The 22,319-nt window shown below is 49.4% G+C and overlaps 1 protein-coding gene across 1 annotated transcript; it reads left to right on the forward strand.

Annotated features, from left to right (window-relative positions):
- The first annotated feature begins 2,310 nt into the window (after nt 1-2,310).
- On the forward strand, nt 2,311-21,957 carry CEACAM20 (CEA cell adhesion molecule 20). Its single transcript, XM_073886512.1, is given in 13 exon segments — nt 2,311-2,443; nt 4,571-4,648; nt 5,235-5,513; nt 5,978-6,077; nt 6,079-6,257; nt 7,279-7,557; nt 10,265-10,543; nt 13,045-13,159; nt 13,366-13,451; nt 14,209-14,304; nt 14,669-14,697; nt 15,192-15,314; nt 19,762-21,957. Coding segments are annotated over 13 exon segments (1,743 nt in total). The 5' UTR covers nt 2,311-2,391; the 3' UTR covers nt 19,810-21,957.
- The last annotated feature ends 362 nt before the right edge of the window (nt 21,958-22,319 follow it).

Raw genomic sequence — 22,319 nt, forward strand, 5'->3', positions numbered from 1 at the left:
TTTTCATTTTTCTTTATAAAGATTTTTCTTTTTTTTAATAATTTTTTATTGTTATGTTAATCACCATACATTACATCATTAGTTTTGGATGTAGTGTTCCATGATTCATTGTTTGTGCATAACCCCCAGTGCTCCACGCAGAACGTGCCCTCCTTAATACCTGTCACCAGGCTAACCCATCCCCCCACCCCCCTCCCCTCTAGAACCCTCCGTTTGTTTCTCAGAGTCCATCGTCTCTAATGGTTCGTCTTCTTTATAAAGATTTTATTAATTTATTTGACAGAGAGCAGGAGCAGAGGCAGAGGGAGAAGCAGGCTCCCCACTGATCAGGGAGCCCAACATGGGGCTCGATCCCAGGACCCCGAGATCATGACCTGAGCCAAAGGCAGATGCTCAACCAACTGAGCCACCCAGGTGCCCGACTTGTCATTTTTCCTTAGCCTGTATCACTTGATATTTCACATAGCTTACCTACTTATTACGCTCATTGTTTATCATCTCTCTCCGCCCTGGAACCAGGTTTTCTGTCCATTTTGTCCCGAGCACCTGGAGCAGGCCCAGGAGGTGCTCAGGACGTGTGTGTTGAATGACTGAGTGAGGGCGCACGTCCTCCCAGGGGCTGCTGTCATCACAGTCCCACCGCCTAGTGGAGATTCACACGGACTGAACGCTTACTCCGGGCCAGGCACTTTCCCAGCATTAAGTCATTTCATCCTCACAGACGTCTTGTTTGTCCCCGTCTGCAGATGGGACAAGGAAGCTCACAGGTGACGTAACCTTCCCGACAAACCACAGCTGGGGCATGGCGAACTCAGACACAGCCTCGCTCTCATAGCTGTAGAGCCTCTGAAGAGCCAAAAACATCCCCACCCCATCTTAGAACCGAGGAAAGTGGTCACGAGGGAGGCAGATTGACATGCCCAGGGCCACACGGCTGGCAAGTGGAGGGGCCAGGGTTTGCATCCCTGCAGTTTGTCTCCAGAGCCGGTTTGCTCAGCCTCATGTGTCCCTGAAGCAGGTACTTGGTGACTGCCTGCGGCACGAAGGAGACCCAGACAAGCAGAAAGCTGAGGCAGCTGGGTGACCGAGTTCTCCTCGTGATGCCGAGGTGCCTCTCTTGCCCTAGGTAATCATTTTAGAGTTTTCTCAGCCTTCCCTTGAACCACCCACCCTCTCACTTCCTCTGTTCTGGGGCCTGAACTTCCTTCTGTGCCTCAAGCTCAGCAGTCTCCCGCATGCTGCCCCCTCTGCCCACCGGACTCTCGCCTTACCCTCTCCTGCATCTTCCAGGTCTCCTGCTTGATGTCCTCTCCTCCAGGAAGTCCTCCCTGACCTCCAGTCTGGGTCAGGCGCCTCCTCTGGGCTCCCCCAGCTCAGCCCTGTGCACGCTGGGTTGGCACTGACTGAGGACAGGCATGTGAGCTCATACTGGTAGGGCTGGGGATGTTTTGGTCACTACCGTGCCCCCAACGCTACTAAGTCACAGGGATCGGCACAAAAGAGGAGTTCAGGGAATGTTTGTTAATGAATGAAGGAGTACATGGATTGACGGTTGTTAATGGTGTTCCCTAACCCAGTTGATCACATTAAATCTTCCTGGTCTGGGTGCTCCCAAAGTCCAATAGCTTGTCTTGCCCATAGGGGATTAAAAAAAAAAAAAAAAAAAAAGCAACTCTCCTGTATTGAACCTTGACTGTGTGCCCAGGTCTCAGCTCAGATGTCTGCTCTTTCAGGAAACCCTCCTTGCCCCTTCTCCCCAGGCGGGGTCAGGCACCCCCCGGGGCTCTCCCAGCCCAGCTCACTCTGCGCTTCCTGCTGTTTGTTTATGGCCAGTATCATTTCAGCTCACTTACTATTTCCAGGCTGCTATGGCGAGCTTGGCACCGAGCCTGATTTTATTAAGCTCTCAACAACCGGGAGCTACCATCATTGTTTTGTTATCATCACTATTGACTTTCATTATCTCGGTTCCTGGTCTCCTTAACTCTAACATTCTGCAGTCGTCCCTGCCTGGCACCCCTTCTCCCCAGATTGCTCCTGCATCCTGGCAAAGAGGCGGGGAGGGGGGCTTAGGAGGAGGGGGCCGTAATTCTCAAGGGGACTCAGGGCAGGGATTTCTTCTTTTCCACCCTGGCGGAAACCCCAGGATTCCTGGGGCGCTCATACTCTGTGCTGGACAGAGGAAGGAAAGAGAGCCCTGGGGTAGAGTGGGGGGGTGGGTCCAAAGTTCCTCCCCACTGCCACCACCCCTGTCTGTCCTGGGAGCCACTCTCATCACAGTGAGGTTGCAGCAGGGCAGAGGGGAGGAAGAAGGAGCTGGCGGGGTGCGGCTGGAGCAAAGACAGCGTTCGTGTGTGCAAGCCGGGGCACACTGGTCAGGTGCCAGGACCCATGGGGCTCGCTGACTTATGGGGCCACCACTGGGCGGGAATCCTGCTTGCAGGTGAGTGCACTGCTCCCTTCAGAGGGGGCTGGGGATGGTGTGTGTGTGTGTGTGTGTGTGTGTGTGTGTGTGTGTGCGCGCGCGCGCACAAAAGAGAGACAGAGACACAAAGAGAAATAGAGATACACACACACACAGAAATATAGATAAATACAAAAGAGATTGACAAAGGTAAAGAGAGACCAGAGATAATGACATATATACAGAAAGAGAACCACAGAATCAGAGACCTAGAGAGAAATAGGGGGACACAGGCAGAGCATGAAAATGACAGGAGAAACTATAGCAGAGGGAAGAACAGGGAGGGACAGATAGGAGAGAGGAAGACAGAGGACAGACAGAGACAGAAAGAAAAATGTACAGTCACACAGAGAGAGAGAATTCGGGGGAGTCGTGGAGAGAGAGAGATCCAGAGAAAGGTATGGAAAGAGCTGGAACATAGCAGACAGGAGAAGATGGGCAGACGGAGGATGTGCCAGCCCCGCGTGGCCAGGTCACACCTCAGTCAGGACAGGGGATGGATGTGACACTGATGCTTAGAGTCTTGGAGGCAAAAGGAAGAAACGAGACTATTTTGATAAGAAAAAGCATTTTGGAGGCAAAGAAATGATTTTGCAATGCGTGGTGTACAAAATGCAGCCCTGCTTTGCTGTGTCGTCCTGAGACCAGCTCTTCCCCCCTGGCTGACCCTGGCAGGCTTGCGGGGGTTCCGGGGTCCCCCGAGGGGCTGTGAGTTTGCTTCCCCCTGTGCACAGAAGGCAGGACCCTGTGGGGAGGAGGCGGGAGGGAAGGGGCCAGGTAACGGCTGTCTGCAGAGGGAGGTGTATCTCAAATGGGTGTGATGAGATGCAACGTTGATGCTTTCACTCAGTATTTCTGTTATCCTTACGATAGTTATGTGAGGTGGGAACTATTATTACTCCATTTTACAGATGGGGAGAAACTGAGACTCAGGGGACATGACTTGCCAAAAAAAAAAAAAAAAGACAAAGCTGGTATTCACATATAGGCAGTCAGGCTTTGAGCCTGTGGACTTAACCTCTAGCAATATTACAGGCAGAAAATACAAACATAGAAATAATCATCATAATAATAGTGACTAGCACTTACTATCAACTGTTTTAAGCACATCACATCTGATATCTCAGCGAGCCTCACAACAACCCCATGAACTAAGTTCTGTTCTCCCCATTTTGCTGTTGAAGAAACTGAGGCTCACAAAGAGAGAGAAGCATTAGAGTCAGTATTTTTTTCCAACTATCCTAAGAGCCCATGCCCTTAACCACGGACTGAGCAGGGAATGGGGCGGGGCTCGGGCCAGACTGGGGTCCAGTGAGGGCTGGAGAGAAACATGGCTGCCGGCCTCTGTGAATTGCGCTGAGGCGAGGCTTGGGGGGATGTCAAGGTCAGCTGCACATGAGCACGGGGGCAGGGGGTGGGGGGTCCACGGTCTCTTCAAGCCTGAATGTAGATTGGCCAAATGGAACACCCACAACTCTTGCTATCTTGTTCCTTTTTCCCCCAGACGGGAGGGAAATCTCCGCCCGAGGGCAAGTCTGCAGAAGTACCAGAGATTAATTTCCCCCACCAGAGATAACAAAGTTCCCGTTTATCAGGGATAAGCTCTGTACCCATCCCTGGGCTGACAGGAGGAATTATGCAGTGTTAAGAACACACTGTTTAGGTGCTGGCCGGCCAGGTTCGAGTTTGGCTTCTGCCACTTAGTATAATGGTCTTGGAAAGGGACTCCGCCTCTCTGAGCATCTCTTTCCCTCTGTGTGGAGTGAGGAGACTGATCATGTATCTCCTGCAGGGTGAGCATCAATGGAGAGAGCACAGTGACCCTCAGGGGGCCCCTTTACAACTTGCCAGTATTCATCACCTCAACGCAACAACCCTGGAATGCAGGTGATATTATGTCCATTCTACAGCTGGACAAATTGAGGCTCAAGAAGATTAAAAACATGCCACAAGTCACATGGCCAGTGAGTAGTGGCCAGGAGTCAAGCCTCTAGGGGTGAAGTGCCATGTCCATGACCTAGACTTCTCTCTCTTTATGAAGACCATAACTGGACATCCCCAAAACACTGCCCCCTCTCTGAATGCCTCTTCTCTCTTCCCCACCAGCCTTGCTTTTGACCATGTGGAGCCCACCAGCTGCAGTCCAGTTCACCCTTGATGCCAACCCACTTACCACCACCGAAGGTGAGCAGGATGTTGTTCCATCTAGGTCTGGGACCCCCTGGGCACCCCAGACTCATGGCAGATTCAGAGATGTGGGCACATTCTGATCCCTGCCTTCATACCTAAAGCACCCATCGGGATTCCATGCCCAAAGTCCCAACAGGACAAATCAGATTGGCCCAGCCAGGGTCGGGCGACAACTGGACAGATCAGTTGTACTGGGGGCAGGAGTAGAAGGGTGGACTGTGGCTGGCATGGTTGTGGGTGGGAAAGGTTGGCTAAGAAGTGGGCAGTGGGATCTGGCTGGCATCCCTGTTACAAACGTGATTCTCCTTACAGCTGAAATTAATTGACCCATTGTCATATACCAGATCCTTCTGCTTTATTTGTACAATCCCCTTTAGTGAGGCTCAGAGAGGGGAAGTAAGTTGCCCGTGATCACACTTAAAATGAGCAGTAGATCTAGCATTTGAGTCCAGGCACTGAGCTCATTTGTCTTCTGGCAATTCCAGTCCAGTCTCTCTGGGTCCCTCTGTGGCTACGTTTGGCTTGGTGGTCTGTCTGTGTCTCTGCCTCTGTCTCCTTCTCTCTCTTTCTCCCTGTGCAGCACTGCCGGGCAGGCCCACCATTTCAATCAGCCAGGACACTGCCATAGAGCAGAGGGAACAGGTGACCCTCTACTGTGACACCAAGGATGCCAACGTTACCATCCACTGGTTCTCCAACGATCTCCCCCTGGTGTTCCATGAGCGCATGCTGCTGTCTACAGATGGCAAGAAACTCACCATCCTCACTGTGCAGCGGGAGGACTCTGCGACTTACAAATGCAAAGCTCAGGGTTTCTACCAGGTCCAGAGCAGTGATCCCACCTTCCTGACTGTAAACTGTGAGTCCCTTTCCATTCTCCCCAGCCCCTCACTGACACCCCCTTTCTTGATGATTTCATTCAGTCTCACAGCTTCAGATACCATCCTGTTATGGACTTGTCTACCCTTGGCCTCTCGACGTATAAGTAACCCTTTGATGTCTCTACTTGGACTCTCCTGGGAATATCCAGGTTAAGATATCTAAAACTAAGTTCCTTAGTTCAGATGTTTGCTACAAAATCTTGCCTGGGTAGGGGCAAGGAAAGAGCATTTTCTGGCATACTTCAGATGTGTCTTCCAATCCCGCTTTCCCCAGGGACAAGGCTGACATTTAATTTCCATTAGACTCCTGTATCTCCTTTGTAATTGATCCAGACCTTGGATGCGGAGAAGAGAAATATTAATATTTACTGACTCCGGAGGTCTCCCTAAGAGAGCCTTTGCTGATGTGATCATCCTGCTGTGACTGTTCTTGTCCTCCCAGACGGTCCTGACCCGTTTGAAATCAAGTTGGATTCTGGTGTATCCAGCGGGGAGGTGGTTGAGGTGATAGAAGGCTCCCATGTGACCTTCTCTGCGGAAACAGTCTCACCCACCTCCTGCCTGTTCCTGGCTTCTCAACAATAACTTCACTCTGTCTTTCACCACGAGAACACTCACCATCCAGGCTGTGTCCACGGAACACGAAGGCACGTACAGGTGCTTGGTGTCCAACCGTGCCACCCAGCTGCTCCGCCTGGGTGCTCTTGAAGTCCGAGTCCTTGGTGAGGCTCTTTTTCCTGCTCCTCTCCTTTGTTCCTCTGGGAATCAGAGCTACACCAATATCCCAGAGGTTGAGGAGGACACAGAAGAGTGGGGATTTCCTACGTGGCTGGTGGCAGAACGGGGCTCTGACCACAGGGAAGGACCTGGCTCCTGGCTTGGCCCATCTTCCACAAGACCTTGTTGGCTGGCTGTGGGTTGTCCATTCTTTGATTCTCTGAAAGTTGGTGGTGGGGGGGGTTGATTCTCTATACATACAAACCCTAACACAATATTCACACATCTCAGCACACAAATAACCACCACATATGCACAGCACACTCACACACATGCACAGCACACACAAGACACATGTAATTCACATACAGTAAACACGCACAGCCCTACCAACGTACAACATACACACAAAGCACATACAAAATGCACACAACAGAAATGTTTAACACACAGTACCTAACACAGCGTTGACCTACATCCCATGCTCAGACTGTTCACACAAACCCCCAACACATATACAGCAAACAATACCGCAAACGCACAACACACTCTCATATGAAACATATATACACAATATAAACATACACACATTACAGTCACTCAACATCCTCACATACGACACAGAAAATACCCACATACTGTACGTTCAATACCCTCAGCACATGTACATATAACTGACACACATTACACATCCTCAGGATATACATACAACCACACGACACAGTCATACACAAAGCATCTAGAACACCATACAACACATATGCATAACACACACATAAAACAGACACAAACTTAAAACACACACAACATGTCCATATGCCACACCCTCATCATACACACACTCGCATAATTGTCACACAGCACACACTCGTACCTCCCATATGATGCAGTCATAGGCAAAGAACACACACACACCATCCACAACACATACACACGTGTCCCTGGAAAGCCCGATGGCGCCTGCTTGGGCAGGAGACTGGGGAAGGGTCCCTGAACCGCACCCCGTGTCCCTGTGTGTGTTTCCAGAAATGCTGACCAAGCCTCACATTGTGTCCCCAAGCCTAAATCTCGTGGAAAGTGCCAGCTCCGTGGCCCTGACCTGCCAGACCTCCCACAAGGGGGCTGGAGTCCTGTGGTTCCTGAGGGGCCGGGCCCTCCTGCCTAGCAAGCACCTGGTGCTGTCGGCCGACAACAGGAGCCTGGTCATCCACGGCCTCCAGCGAGACGACACAGGCCCCTACGAGTGTGAAGTCTGGCACTGGGGCAGCCAGGCACGAAGTGAGCCCCTCACGCTCACCATCAGCTGTGAGTCACCCAAGCTGGACTTGGTCCTCCTCTCCCTTCCTCCTTCCCTTTCGGTGGTTCCTTCCAGCCATTCGTGCCACAATTATTGAATCCTGCTCTGTGCCAGGCATGTCTGGGCACGGGACAAGGCAAAGCACCTGCCCTTGTGGGGCTTAATGTTCTAGTGGAGAGACGCACCTTAAACAGCTAAGCAAGGGAGAGGCATGGTGTGTCGGGCAGGGCTGAGGAGAAACACGAGGGCAGCAGGAGGGGCAGGGAAGGCTGGGAGCGGAAGGTGTTGCAGTCTTAGTCACGCTGGGCAGTCAGGGGAGGCCTCCCTGAGGAGGAACACTGCAGGCTGCTAAGGAAAGAGAGAGCCAGGGGGAGGGAGCAGCGTGTGAGGTGGGTGGTGAGCGGGAACCCAAGGAGGCCAAGGTGACCAGACAGGTGAATTAGGGGGGGGACAGAATAGGAGAGGTCTGCAGGTAAAAGGGTGGGGGCAGATCCTGCAGGGCCCCGTGAGCCACGGCGAGGGCACTGGGAGCAACAGAAGGCTCTGGGGGGAGGGAGAGGAGCGTCAGACTCAGGTTCTCACAGGGCATCCTGGGCCCTTGTCTATGGGGTGGAAGCAGGGGAGAGGGAGGAGGTTGAGACAGTGTTGGGTTTGTTCGGGTCCTTGGAGAGGCAGACCCCAAGGTAGGATTAAAGGGGTGACACGTGCAAGGGCTTTAGTAGGAGGAATGCTCCTGTGCAGAAACGTAGGGAGGGAGCCTTGGAAGGCTGGGGGAGCCACTGACCGAGATGCCTGTCCCACCCTGAGCAAGCAGGGGAGGGGAGGGAGAGAAGGTTGGATGGAAGTGTGGAAACCACCGTGCGGTCTGAAGAACATCAGCAAGGCTGTCGGGGAGCCCCGTATCTCCCAGGAAGGGGCCTGCCTCAGTTTCCCCAACATGCTCAGGTACAGGTCGGGTGCAGCCCGTGGGAGAGCAGGCAGTGGATTTCAGGGGCTGGGCACTTGGTAATTGAAACGCCTGCCATCGGAAATCTGCAAGCCACCTTCTCGGGATGGCCCACAGTCGTCCGTCTGGGGAATGAGAAGTGGTCGGACCATGGGACCATGGATTCATTTGGAATCTAGAACTCAGGATTTGCTGCCATTGACACAAGTGAAAGAGAAAGGGACTGACTCCAAGGTTTTTTGCCTGAGCTACTCACATGGTTTAACGGCCGCGAGCTGAAGTGGAGAAGAGGCACCTGCAGGGAGAGAAAGTAGGGTCCACGTGTATACGTGTTAAATAATGGGGCGTATGGGGGTGGGGGTTACGTGCACTGCTGCTCTCTTCTTCCGTTCCCACTTCAGTCATGGAACCAAAAACTGCTCTTTTGCTCTCCCTCTCTGCTGAGCAAATGTGGGGTGCTTGGTAAGTAACAGTTGTGACTTTTGGAGCTCCCAGCCTACTTGGGATGGGGAGGTCAGCAGTCAGGCCAAGAAAAAAAAAAAAAAACAGCATCAAGAGTGCTGCCATGGGACGACAGGATTTGGGGAACCCAAAGGAAGCCCCCCACCAGTCTGGGGGATGTAAGGCTCATCCTGAGAGGCGGTGTCTTCCATGAGATCCAGAGTAAGTTAGCTAGGTAGAGCAGACTCAGGGAAGAGCATTCCAGAGAAGGAAGAGAATATGTGAAGGCTCTGAAGTAAGAGGAAACATGAGAAAGAGGGAACTTCCGAGTGGGATCTTATTTCTGAATCGAGAGTGGGAAGTGTGGAGAGGTGAGAGGTGAGGCTGGAGGGGTCTGCAAGGGCAAGGTTGTGAATGAGCTCTTCAGCCATGGCCTTTGTCCTACGGGTACTGGGGAGCCATGGAGGGCTCTGAGCACGGGAAGGATAGTGTCAAGTTTGTACTTCGGGAGCCCCTCTGGCTGCTGTGTGGAAGATTTGACACTGGTATGGGAAGACCCTGAGGGGTCCTGGCGGCCACGGGGTTTGGATGAATATCAAAGGATACCTAGAAGGGGGTGAGGCCAGGACTTTCCTCCTTTCCCGGAGTGTCCCAACTAGAAACTCTTCGCGTCCTTCTTTCCAGTAGTTCACGTTAATTTAAATAAGACAGAGACTCAACCCTTGGTTAGCATGGAAAACTCAACAGCCATTTCGTTTGTTTCCTTCATGTTTGCGGGAGGAGGGCCAAGTGCCAATGACCTCCTTCTGGCTTTAGGAGGGAACTCTGAAAGTGTCTCTGCTTTGGAGAATACATGGATGTAAATTTAAATATCGCAACAGGGCCATTTGCTCTTCAGTAAGGAAGTCCATCAGAACGGTAAAGGTTTTGGAAGTGTGGGGCTATGGTCACAGGACACAGCAACAATTTGGGAAGCCTGGATGCGTTATGAGGCTCCCAGTTGAGAGCTCGCTTTTGCAAGGGCAGGGGGTTTGTTTTTTATTTTGATGTTGTTTTGCTTTGGGTTTCTCCCCTCCATGCTGTGAACTACAGTCTGCCTGCTTGGCAGCTAAGGAGGAAAAGGGAACATCTTGCCGAGATTCCTTTCAATGGCGGGTTAGAAGAGCCTTTGTTCTCCAGGCTATAACCTAGAATTCTGTTAGTTAGAATCGAGAAGGGGCGGCGGGGGGGGGGGGAAGGGGTAAAGCTTCCAATGTGGACGCAGGGCGGGCAGAACAGGAAAACTCACCAGTGGAGGGTGGGTGCTTGATGTTTGGCTTTGCACACAGATGGCCCCGATCGAGTGGACATCACCAGAGGGGCAGCGTCTGGGGTGGTCAGCACCATCAGGGTGGAGCTCAACTCCAGCCTGACCCTGCAGTGTCAGGCGGAGTCCCAGCCGGGCGCCAAGTTTCACCGGACCCTTGAACACTCCACCACTGTGTATATAGGCAAGCACTTAATCATCGGGGCCCTGACCTGGGAACACCAGGGCATCTACAACTGCACGGCCTCCAACCCGCTGACCCACCTGGCCCGCTCTGCCTCCGTCCTGGTCAGAGTGGTAGGTGAGTGCCTCAGTGTCCCTTCCCCTGGGGTCCAAACGGCTTTCCCTGATGCCAGCCTCACTATCTAGTCTTCTAGTGTGACAAGTGTACTGCGTGGGGCAGAGTCCCAGTCTGGAGCTGCCGAATCCCAGCCTGTAATGCTTGGGAGCCAGAACCTCTCCTTCCTAGCTGTGTGCCCTGGAAAACCCTCCAGGCTGCTCTGAGCCTCAGCTTTTTTTTTTTTTTAACCTGGAAATGGGGGTTGTCATGCCTTACCTTCCAGAGTTGTTTAGAAGCACAGTGCGTCAGGGAGATAGTCAATGAGCGGAGGAGTGAACCGGTAGGAATTATATTAATTATAGGAATTATATATATTTTAAAGATTCTATTTGTTTGAGAGAGAGAGAAAGAGAGAGAGAGAGCACGAGCAAGCAGGGGGAAGGGCAAAAGGAGAGGGAGAAGTAGACTTCCCGCTGAGCAGGGAGCCAGACATGGGGCTCGATCCCAGAACCCTGAGATCATTACCGGAGCTGAAGGCAGATGCTTAACTGACTGAGCCACCCAGGTGCCCCTAATTATAGGAATTATATCACTAACAGCTTGGTGTGACTGGCCGCGAGTCCCTGTATTTCTATCTTGAGTTATTTAGAGGGCAGCACGGTGTCGCTATCAGCCAGAGTTTTGTATCCCAGCTCTAATGCTTATTGGCTGTGTGATCTTGGGCATGTTGCTTAACCTCTCTGGACCTCTGATTGCTTGTGGGTGCAAAAACATAACAGTTGTGCTTATATCATAGGGTCACTGAAATTAACCAACATTTGTAAGGTTTTTATGGCAGTGCCTGGCATATTGTGTTTATTAAACAAATAAAATTATTATTTTTTAAAATATTTTATTTATTTATTTATTTGACAGAGAAAGACACAGTGAGAGAGGGAACACAAGGAGGGGAAGTGGGAGAGGGAGAAGCAGGCTCCCCGCGAAGCAGGGAGCCTGATGCGGGGCTCCATCCCAGGACCCTGGGATCATGACCTGAGCCAAAGGCAGACGCTTAATGACTGAGCCACCCAGGTGCCCCACAAATAAAATTATTCTTTATTGAGCCTATGCTGCATGCCCGAAACAAACCTTTCCATATACAGTATCAGCAAACACTTCTTGGGTGCCCACTGCCAACCAGCTCTGAGTTAGGCTTCCTGGCATCTCTGTTGTGTAGGAGAGACTGAGACCCGTCCTAGGGTTTGAAACCAGGCTGGCCACCTCAGGAGTCAAGTTCTTAGTTGTCACCGAGTAGAGGACCCTATGCACATTCCCAAACTACCTTATTTAATCTTCAAAACAACTCTCTGGTCTTGTTAAGACCATTTGGTGAATGGAGAAACAGAGGCTCAGAGAGGAAGCAGTGAGTACGGTTGATGGTCATGGGGGCATTGTAGGATTTGAATGAGATCATGTATGACAGGCTCTTGGAGCTTAGAGCTTGGTGGATGGCAGCTTCTATCATCATCATCATCATCAGATCATATCATGGTCTTTTATCAAGTACTGACGCTGTGTCAGGCATGGTGCTTTTACTCCTATGTGGGATCTCACTTAATGCCCTCAAAGCCTATAGGGTTATGAATGGCTGTGCTTGTTTGACATAGAAAGAAATGAAGGCTCAAAGAATGAAACTAAGAACCCCCAACACATCCTGGAGGCCCCCTCCTGCCCCTCCAAAGCAGAGAGCCCCCTCCTCTCACCCCTGATCCTCATGGCTGCCTTCCTCATCCCTGTGGCTGGACTTCACCCCTTTGGGAAGGCTTCTGGGCAGAAGCTGGATGGGAAAACACAGGCCCACGTTAATGATTACAGCTGCTATTTATTAATCACCTGTGGTGTGTGCAGCATGAACATTCACGATCTCATTTCATCTTCACATCATCATTGTGTGGTGGGTAGCATTTCACTCACTTTACAGATGAGGACATCAGACTCAGAAGGGGATGTCACTTGTCCGTGGTCCCAGGGCCCCAGAGAGTCGAAGGTGACTCAGGTATGAAAATGAGGAGGAAAATGGGGGAAAGCCAGGTTTCTGGTTTTCAAGGCCCTTTCCTCTGAAAGCCATATTTCATCCATTATCCCGAGCAGTATTGTCATCCCACCAACATTTACTGATCACTTTCCATGGGTCTAAATATTGTCCTATCTTGAGCATGTTGAACATTCCATATTTTGAACATGAATGCTCTTATGCTGAATCTTTTCAGCAACCACTGACACTATTATCCCTGTCTTACGGAGGAGACAACTGAAGCACAGAGTGGTTAAGTAGCATGGTCAAAGTCGCACAGCTGAGACATGAATAGGCCACTGGACACCAGAAATGATGCTATTAATGACCACAAAATGCTGCCTCCCGGTGACTGGAAAACACATGTTCATCACGTGACAGTAGAGATAAAGCCACAGTTTGGGAATGGGGACGGGGGCAGGCATGAGGGTGTGTCAGACCAGGGCCCTGATTCTTTCTCCTTGCCCAGGTCCCAGATCATCCCTGTCTGCAAGAGTCATTACTGGCATTGCTCTGGGGATCTTGACTGTCATTGGCCTATCCACAGGGCTGGGCTATTTCCTCTACAACAGAAACGCCAGACGGTAAAGCTGGGAATGGGGTAAGGGAGGTGGCCTGCAGGGGGCCTGCCTGGCCGAAGTGTTGCTGACCATGGTGCTGAGCTGTGTCTGTAGCAACTGGGGAACTCAGGGGGGTTGGGACATTGCCCAAGAATGGATGTGGGAGATGGGTAGGGCCTGTGAAGATGGCAAGGACTGGAGGCAGAAGAATGAGGGATTTGGGGTTTCAGGTTCTCAAGGAAAAAAGCAGAGGACCCCATCCAGGAGGGAACAACACCCACCTCTGCGGAGGGGCCCCATGCAGAGTCCTGTTCCAGTAAGTGACTTCATAGCTGGTGCCCAGGGCAGCAGTGGGGGCTGGGGAAGGGGCTGTTCCTGGGAGCCTGGGCCTCTGCTCCCAGCTCTGCCACTAGTGATCATGGTTGAGATTGGAGCCAAGAACTCTTGAGTTCTGCCTGTTCCAACAACCACAGCAAAATATAGGGAAAAAATAGGTTGCTATTCTCTCCTTCCTCACCCTCAGAAAAATTTGCTAGTTGATTGCTGTAGGAAGAGGGAATCAATCACAACACTCATCCCTGCTGAACCCAAAGTCAGCCTTATAACCCACCTCAGCACAGTGCTTCATGCATGCTCTACATGGGATGGATGGGAGCTGACTAAAGGCAAAATGAAAACATCTTTGACATCTCTGGGCTAGGATTCTGGAAGGATTCCCACCCCCCCGGAAATGGAAGCCCTAGAGATTGTCTGATCCAGCTCAGTTTTGCAGAGGGGAAATCCACGCCCAGGAAAGAGAAAGGATAAACTCCACGCTACAGAGGGCCCACTGGGGCTAGGTCTTAGATTTCTGTCCTCATCCATCTTATCAAACAGCCGTATCTAACCCAGAACTAGATTTCCAGGACATTTAGTCATCTAGTCTAGACACTGACATCTAGTCAGTGTCACTAGAGATGCAATGGGGAGTCCTGGGGTGGAAGGAAGGAAGGTAGGTTTCTGCCACTACCTTTCTGGGGATAGGCGTGACCTGGAGAAACAGCCCCTTCCCTCACATCTCTTCCTAACTCCAGCCCCAGGCTGGCACTCCCTTTCTCTAGACTGGCCAAGGCCCATGTATGCCAACTTACCTGAACCTCAAGGACAGGCTGGAGTCAAAACGGTGAGCAGTGCTCCAGAGGGACCCTCCCTGCTCCCCTGACTACCTGGTCCTTCCCCAGCCCAGCAGGGCCGTTCCAGTCCCACCTCTTGGGTTGGGGAGCGAGGCGTGTTCTCTTGAGGATGCCCAGTGCTAGTTTTAGTCTCTTTGCATCTCCTCCCCTTCCTCCTCTGGGGATCCCAAGATCCTCCCTGGCTTTCCATCTCTTCTCCTTGTTTTCTTGCCCTTCAACAATGCCTTGAGCTCCTCTGGGAACCAGGAGGGATGTAACTGCCTCTGAGGCCAAAACTGTTTCTGAGAATTTCTGGGAATGGTCCCCATCCCAAGCCCATGACCTCTTAACTACTTTCTTTTCCCCTAGGCGATGTCACCAGCCCCCCCCCCCCCCGAGCAGTTTTATGAGGTATGTTGGCCCTGCTGGGTTTGATTTTAAAAAGCTGCAGTGGGAATACAATCTGAGAATGTTGTGTTTGACAAGTCTGAGAAACCATCCTGTATAAATCTTTATTGTACATTGCAAGGCCAGGGATGAGGAGAAAGTGGCCCGAGGCTTCAGAGGCAGCTGGGTCAGATTCTAGGTCTCTGGCTCCTAATGTGTTCCTTTTACCTCCAGGGCTCTGAATTGGCTTGCAAACGAGATGGCTCTAGCTAGCACGTGCTGGAGTGCAAAGGAAGTTTTGGGGGTAGAGGTTGCAAAGATAGCCGGGTGAAATGACAGAGTTCTAGAGCAGGGGCTGCGCCCTGGATCCTAAACTTATATCCACTTCTGATTCTTTGTAAGGACTTGGTGAAATCTGTTCCTCTCGGGGATCACTGAAGATTGCAGGCTGACACTTCCTGTGATTTTAAGGCAGTCTGTTCCCGTGGCCCCTAACTGATCTCTCCATTCACCTGCAGAAGGATCCACCATCAGGAAGCCCCAGGAACTCTTCTCATGGCCCCAGAAAACCAATGCCCAAAGTTGCATTGGATCCATTGGTCCCTACTCTACCAAAAGGAAACACAGAGTCAAGCTATGAGGTAATTTTATGCCACTCTGAATCTTTGGACAGGTTGAGAGCTGTCACCAACCTGCTTCTTCCTCCTTGCTGGAAAGTCTGTAGGATAAACTATAAGAGAATTTTCCCTTCATTATTTTTCAGTTCCATTCCTTTCATTCCCTCCTATCCTGTTCTACTTCATTTCATCCTGTTCCTTTCCAGTCCACCCGTTTTTACTCCGTTTCATGTTTCCATCACATTTATTTTCACCCCACCTGTTAGAAGGTGGAGGAGGGGCAGGAATGTATCCCCCAAATTGAGAAGGCACTCTGAGACCAGAGAACAAATTGCTGCAGTGCGGCAATTCTCCATAAAGTCCTGATTTTAGTCCACAGATTTTAGAGTGAAGTCACAGGGTCTAACGCTTAACAGACCTCTTGCCACCACCTGTGCACCAGAAGAAACTATGTTATCTCTACCAGTTATCTGAACAACTTTAGGGAAGACCAGAACAAGCCTTCCCCTATTCGGTGGGGGCATACCCTCACCTGCAAGGGGCCTGGAACACGTAGCCCCAAGCAAGGTCATCTCGCAGAGTTGAACAAGATGGAGTCAGTGCTGTGGGCACTCTTACACCACCCATTTCCTCTCTATCCATTTCACTTTACTCCATTTTTTTTTTTGAGAGAGAGAGGGAGAGAACATCCCCAAGAGCTTGAGAGGAGGAGGGGCAGAGGGAGAGAATCTCCAGCAGAGACCCCCAGCACTGTTGAGTGCAGAGCCCAGCGTGGGGCTCAATCTCACAACCCCGAGATCACCCCCTGAGCGGAAACCAAGAGTTGGGTGCTCAACTGACTGAGCCACCCAGGCTTTGCTCCATTTCCCCCCCACTTTATTCCAACCATTTGCTTGCCATGCTATTTACTTCCATTCCACTCCATCCCTCCACACTCCATTTCTTTTGTTTCTTTCTATAAAATTCCTTCTTTTCCTCCTGTGTCATCCCGTTCCATTCCTTTCCACCTCTTCCTTATGTCCATTCCATTCTTTCCCACTCATTTCTGTTGAATTTCCTTCATTTTTATTTTTTCCCTTAACTCGCCCTGGTTCATCCCCTCCGTCCTACACATTCTGGCTCCCACCACCCCACTCCTTTCCGTTCGGTATCTCTGTTTACACAGTGCCAGGCACCTGGCTTTCCTTTCATTCCAGAGCACTCCCTTTCTTCTCCCTCCATACAGTACCTCCCCACTCTCTTCCTTTCCCTTCCACTTCTCTCCTTCTTCTCCCTCCACTTCCTTTCCACTGTGCCTCCCTCTTCTGCTCAATTCTGCTCACTGCTTCCCGTGCCCATCCATTCTGCCCTCTTCCACCCCTTCCCTGCTCCCCTCCATCGGATCCCATCCCACGCTCCCATCCTTCTCTCCCGTCACATTCCCTTCCAGCAGCCCATGCTGCTTTCCTTCCCATCTAGCTCCCTGCTTTCTGGTCCTCTCCTTCCGTGCCTTCCCTTCCACGCCACCGCATGAGCTGCATTCAACTCCATCTCTTCATCCTAGATTCCGCAGCGCTCCAGTTTCGTTCCTGAGTTGCCATTCCTGAACTCCCAGTTGCCCTTTGTCATATTACGTTTTTGTCACTTGCCTTCTATTCTTTTCCTCTCCTCAGATGCCTTCCCCTGACATTCTTGTCCGTTCAGTTCTAATCCTATGCTCCATGTCATTCCTCTCCTTTCCACACCAGCTTATTTTACTTCATTCTTTTCCTTTTCATTCCTTTCCACTATTATTTTTAAAAGATGTTACTTATTTGAGAGAGAGAGAGAAAGTGAGCATGAGCGGGGGGGGGAGGGTCAGATGGAGAGGGAGAAGCAGACTCCCCGCTGAGCAGGGAGCCCGATGCGGGACTCGATCCCAGGACCCCAGGATCATGGCCTGAGCCAAAGGCAGACGCTTAACTGACTGAGCCACCCAGACACCCCCGATTTTTCTATTTATTCCATTTCTTTCATTTACATTTTTTTGGACCCTGTGCCATTTATTCCTTTCCACTCCCTGACTTCAGTTTCTGTTCCATATTTCATTTCTCTCCATTCCCACCCCTTTCAGTGCATTGATAACTATCTATCCCTTTTGATTTGTTTCCTTTTCTAATCTTTTTTTTTTTCCATATTTACCTCTCTGTATTTCTCCCATGGGGGACTTGAGGCAATTCACAGCAAGCTTATATACCATACTATATAATGGTGCTAAATTACAAATAGGAACCACAATTAGGAAAATACTTTTAATAATAGCAGCAAGTCAAGGCATGGATAAGAAAGTTAATCTGCTGGACCAACAATAGTATCTGTCCCTATATTTCTCATTTGTCTTTGACTTTCTTCGTAGCCAAATTAAAAAAAAAAATCATCAGTTTTATCACCCAAAAGGAAGAAAACTATTAGCTCATTCAGGCAAATGGGAAGCAGAGCTTCCTACTGGAAGTTGAGATAACTCAGGTAATGGCTTCCTGGTTCTAAGGATTAGTGAAGTTTTTTCAGAGAACACAAGTGATAACTTCCACGTTCAGGACTAGCCAGACTGCTCCATGCCCAGGGATGGACTTTAGACAGTATCCTCTGAAGGAGTCAGTGACCATTCAGACTTTTAGGAGGCAAAAGAGGGAGGCCAGGACAGATTTGGAAAAGAGAAAGTTTAGGGACACAGAACTCCAATAATTTAGTGTCTGAAGTCCTTCCTTTCAGTAGAGAAACAAATGTGTTCCCTGTTCTTCCAGAGGGCAGACCAGTTACTGTGGAGGGTATATTGGAGGGTGGCTGGCAGTAGTCTAACTGACAGATGAACCATCCTCAAAAGATGTGAATGTCTTATATATCATAGCCAGGGATTTTAAACATTATCTTTTTTTTTTTTTTTAAAGTAGGCTCCACACCCAATGTGGGGCTTGGACTCATGACCCCGAGATCAAGAGTCTCATGCTCTTCCAACTAAGCCAGCCAGGCACCTCCATAGTCAGGGATTTTAATAAAAAGACAACCCTCTGAAAGTAATTGAGAGAACAGTGGGGAATCTCAGATAACTCCATTTCAGAAATTATGTGTGGGTGTCCAAGGACTGGAATGTTATCAGGAAGCTTTTCTCTCTTATGCAGTTGCTCGTAATTGCTGAGCAACGAATTTGCTCCATTGTTCTCAGTCCAGATTGAATTCCTATGCAAGCTTCCTGGTCACTATTACTCTATAACTTCAAATTACATATAACACCATCCTCTCTTACTATTTAAGAGTTTCCAGGTTCAAATTCTACGGAGGAGAATCAGACTGGCTCAGGCCACTGTATGGATTGTGTCTAGGCTTGTCAGCTCTTCAGTCAGCTATGAACTGGTACAGTCAGGCTTTTGGGTCCCTCTCTTCATCAGGGTCTGGGGCGGAGAGCTACATTTGTTCCCTTTTATCAATAAAGCAAAAGCTCTTCCTAGAAGTCTCACTCAGGGAAATTCCTCTTCTATCTCCTTGGCCAGAATTCTGTCACATGGTATTCCTTGTTGCAAAGAAGGCCGAGAGAGTGAGGTATTATGTTTCCTAGTCTTGTGGATAGAAGTAGACAAGGGATAAGATATGGGGAAGAGTGTTGGGTCAGCAAACTGAATGTGTGCTATATTCTGGAGGGATGAGAAGGAGCAAACCATGCAAAGGGTATGGAGTGGAGCATTCCAAGTCGAGGGGCATCAAGTGAAAAGGCTCTGAGGTGGGCGTATTATAACCTGTTGCTGCATAACAAATTACCACAAACATAGTAGCTTAACACAGCATATGTTATTGTCTCAAAGTTTCTGTCGGGAGTCCAAGCACTGCTTAGATGGGCCTTCTGCAAGGCTGTAATCAAGGTGTTGGCCCAGGCTCAGGTCTCATCTGAGGCTTGACTGGGGAAGGAGCCACTTCCAAGCTCGCGTGGTTATTTGGCAGCCTTCAGTTCCTTGCAGACTGTCATAACAAGGGCCTCATTTTCTTATTTGCTGTCAGCTGGAGGCTGCCCTCAGTCCTTTGCCATGTGGCCCTCTCCATAGGCAGCTCACACCATTGCATCTTGCTTTTTCAAAGCCAAGACAGAAGTTGCAATCTTACATAACAGAATCAATACCTGCCATCATGCACATCCTGCCATTTTGCCATATTCTATTGGTTAGGTGCAAGTCACAGGTCTTGCCCTCAAGGGAAGGGGATGACATAAGGGCATGAATACCAGGAGGTGAGGATTATGGGGGACACTTTAGAGTGTGTCCTCTGTGGTAGGGAAGCATATGGGCCATTATAGGAACACAGAGGTGCCAATGTGACTGAAGTGTAGTGATATAGGAGAAAGATCTTTGGAATTTCCAAGGATGGAGAACAGTGCCAGAATACCTGGCCCTTGGACTAAATATAGCAAGTAGACCAGGAAGGCCTACCCAGAAAATGGAACTCATCTTTTCTCTTTGTGTAACAGGTGCTTGTGAATCCAGAACACAGCATTTACTGCCAAGTGAACCCCTGAGTCTAATGGAAGCAGATTTCCTTTCTCCAGAAATCCTAGAGGAATCACGCTCAATCACATATTCAATGAAATTTATTGGGTGCCTATTATATTCCAGCCATTCTCTTTGTAGACCTTGCGACATTCTGTTTTAATGTGTTTTTCAAGCTCTGGACCCTAGCTCCCACCAAATCTTGGGCTTTTGATTCATGTTTCTTTAAAAGCAATAAAGACAGGGAGAAAGTGACCCAGAATTAGCGGGCCAAGGTTCGAGACCCAGCAGCTGGAGATGCCATAGCTATATCACGAGGATGGGCAAACACTGGGGATGGACACAGCAGCCGGGTGTGGGGGGTGTGAGCCAGCCAAAGATGAGCAGGGGATGTATACGGGGGCCAGTCTTTTCAAATCATGGCAGAGGATGAGAGACAAGGAGCTATTAAGAGATGATGACAGGAAAAAACAGAATGACACAAGAGACTGAGGCACCTGGGGGAGGAGCAGATGCAAGGTGCTTAGAATCCCAAGGGATTTGGGGGTGGAGGTGATGAGAGTCAGATCTGGTGAAGACAGAGTGAGGAGTCAAGGACTCCTTTCTGGCCAGAGCACCTGAATGACTGGCTGACCGCTTTCTGAGGCAACGATGAGGGAGGGGCACGTTTGGGATAAAGAAGGAAAATCAAGAATTTGCTTTAGGCATGTCAAAAATAGATTAGCTGGAGAATAAAACAGGCAGTTGTTCATAAAAGTCTAGATAGAACAGGGTGGGAGAGAGAAACATCTGGGAGTTGTTGGTGGGGCTTAAAGTTATGAGGCTGTAGGAGATCTTGTGTCAGGGTTCTCCAAGACCAGCCTCAGGCTCGATGATTTGCTAGACGGATTCACAGGACCCAAGAAGTTGTTATACTCATGGTTGTGGTTTATTATAGCAAAAAGAGAGAGAATAAAGTCAGCAAAGGGAAAGGTGCATGGGGTGAAGTCTGGAGGACACTACACGCAAACTTCCAGTGTCCTTTCTCAGAGTCACTGGAGAATTCCCCAGCAATGATGTATGACAACACTTGTGAAGGGTTGCCAACCTGGGAAGCTCACCCTGAACCTGAGTGTTCAGGGTTTTTATAGGAGGTCTAAGACTGACCTGTCACCAAAGCTCCAGACCCCTATAGAAGAAAAGTTGGTGTTCACCATAGAGCACGTTGTTTGTATAAACTATGGACAAGCTGGTACAGCATGGCTCAAGGCCTCAGGCCTGCAAAAACCCTTTATCAGATAGAACATTACAAGAGCTCAGTTCCTGGAAGCCAACCAAGAGCTAGTCATGGAAATAGGCCCTTCTTGGGTTTGAATACCCTAGGCCTGTTGAGTTAACCCTTTCCCCTACAGATTGCAAAGAAAGTGGATAAAGACAGAGAAGAGTAGGGGCTAATAACTAAGCCCTGGGTCCCTCCAATGTTTATAGTTTGAGAAGAGGCTTGAGCAAAGGAAAAGGGCTTTTTTTCTCCCCACTGCCGCGAATCTGCCACCCCCCCAGTATCCCAGGGACAGGTTATACTCCCCCTCTAGTGACTCTTGCCTTTATCATCCAGCATTTAGAGCAAATGGATTCATGACCTCCTTGTTTCTCAGTGTGTGTTGTGTCCTCACCCAAATCCTGGCCAATAGAACCTCAATATGAAACTTGGCTGATAGAGAAACCTCTGGGTTCGATGAGCATCTCCCTAGAATGAGTTCCTGTTTCTCAGTAGTAGCTGTTCTGAAGTCTCTGTAACATTCAGGTTAGGTCAGGATTTGGGTGCTCCTGGAAGTAAAACTTACCATCTTGTTCATTTTGAAAGAAGAAGAAAAGAAGAGCAAGCAAAAGCTGAAGTCAGCTTTAAATCATATATTACTAATGCATTAATGTCTGAATATCTTAAATTTTTTTTAAAAATGGAAAAATACAGAAAAAAGGGGAAGATGAGCTCATGGTCAAAGCATCCCATCATGATTTTCTCATATTTGCATACTGAATCTGTAGATCGTTCTGCAATATTTGACATCTTTACAACACAGCTTGTAGTATGGTGATTCTATGTCTTTTATGTCTGTCATTGGGGTTTTGAAGATTTCTTCTTATGCTTCCTTTTTTTTGCTTCTATTATGAATAAATATAAACTGTCCTGTCTTGTTTGCAAACTTAGTATGGCTCATGTAGAGGAAAGATATTGATAGGTGGGCAAGGGGCAATATAATGTAAGAGTTAAGATCATGAACTCTAGCATCAGACTCCTTGGACTCAATCCCAGCTCTGTCCTCACAATACAATCCAGGGTAAGTAACTTAACACTTCTGGGCCTCAGTGTCATCTTCCATAAAATGGAAATAACAGTCCAACCTTGTATGAATTACTATGAGGACTAAGTGAGAAACGTTTATAAGGATGTTACAGCAGTACCTGGCATAGAGTGGTACATAAATATTTACCATTATCTGTTTCACATTCGATGCCTTTCTAGCCTCTCTTTGATGTTCATTTCTTTTAGTTAATTCTC

Source organism: Callorhinus ursinus, unplaced genomic scaffold (genome assembly GCF_003265705.2).
Source record: "Callorhinus ursinus isolate GAN/ISIS: 27379988/994484 unplaced genomic scaffold, GSC_fseal_2.0 scaffold71, whole genome shotgun sequence".
NCBI classification, from domain to species: Eukaryota; Metazoa; Chordata; class Mammalia; order Carnivora; family Otariidae; genus Callorhinus; species Callorhinus ursinus.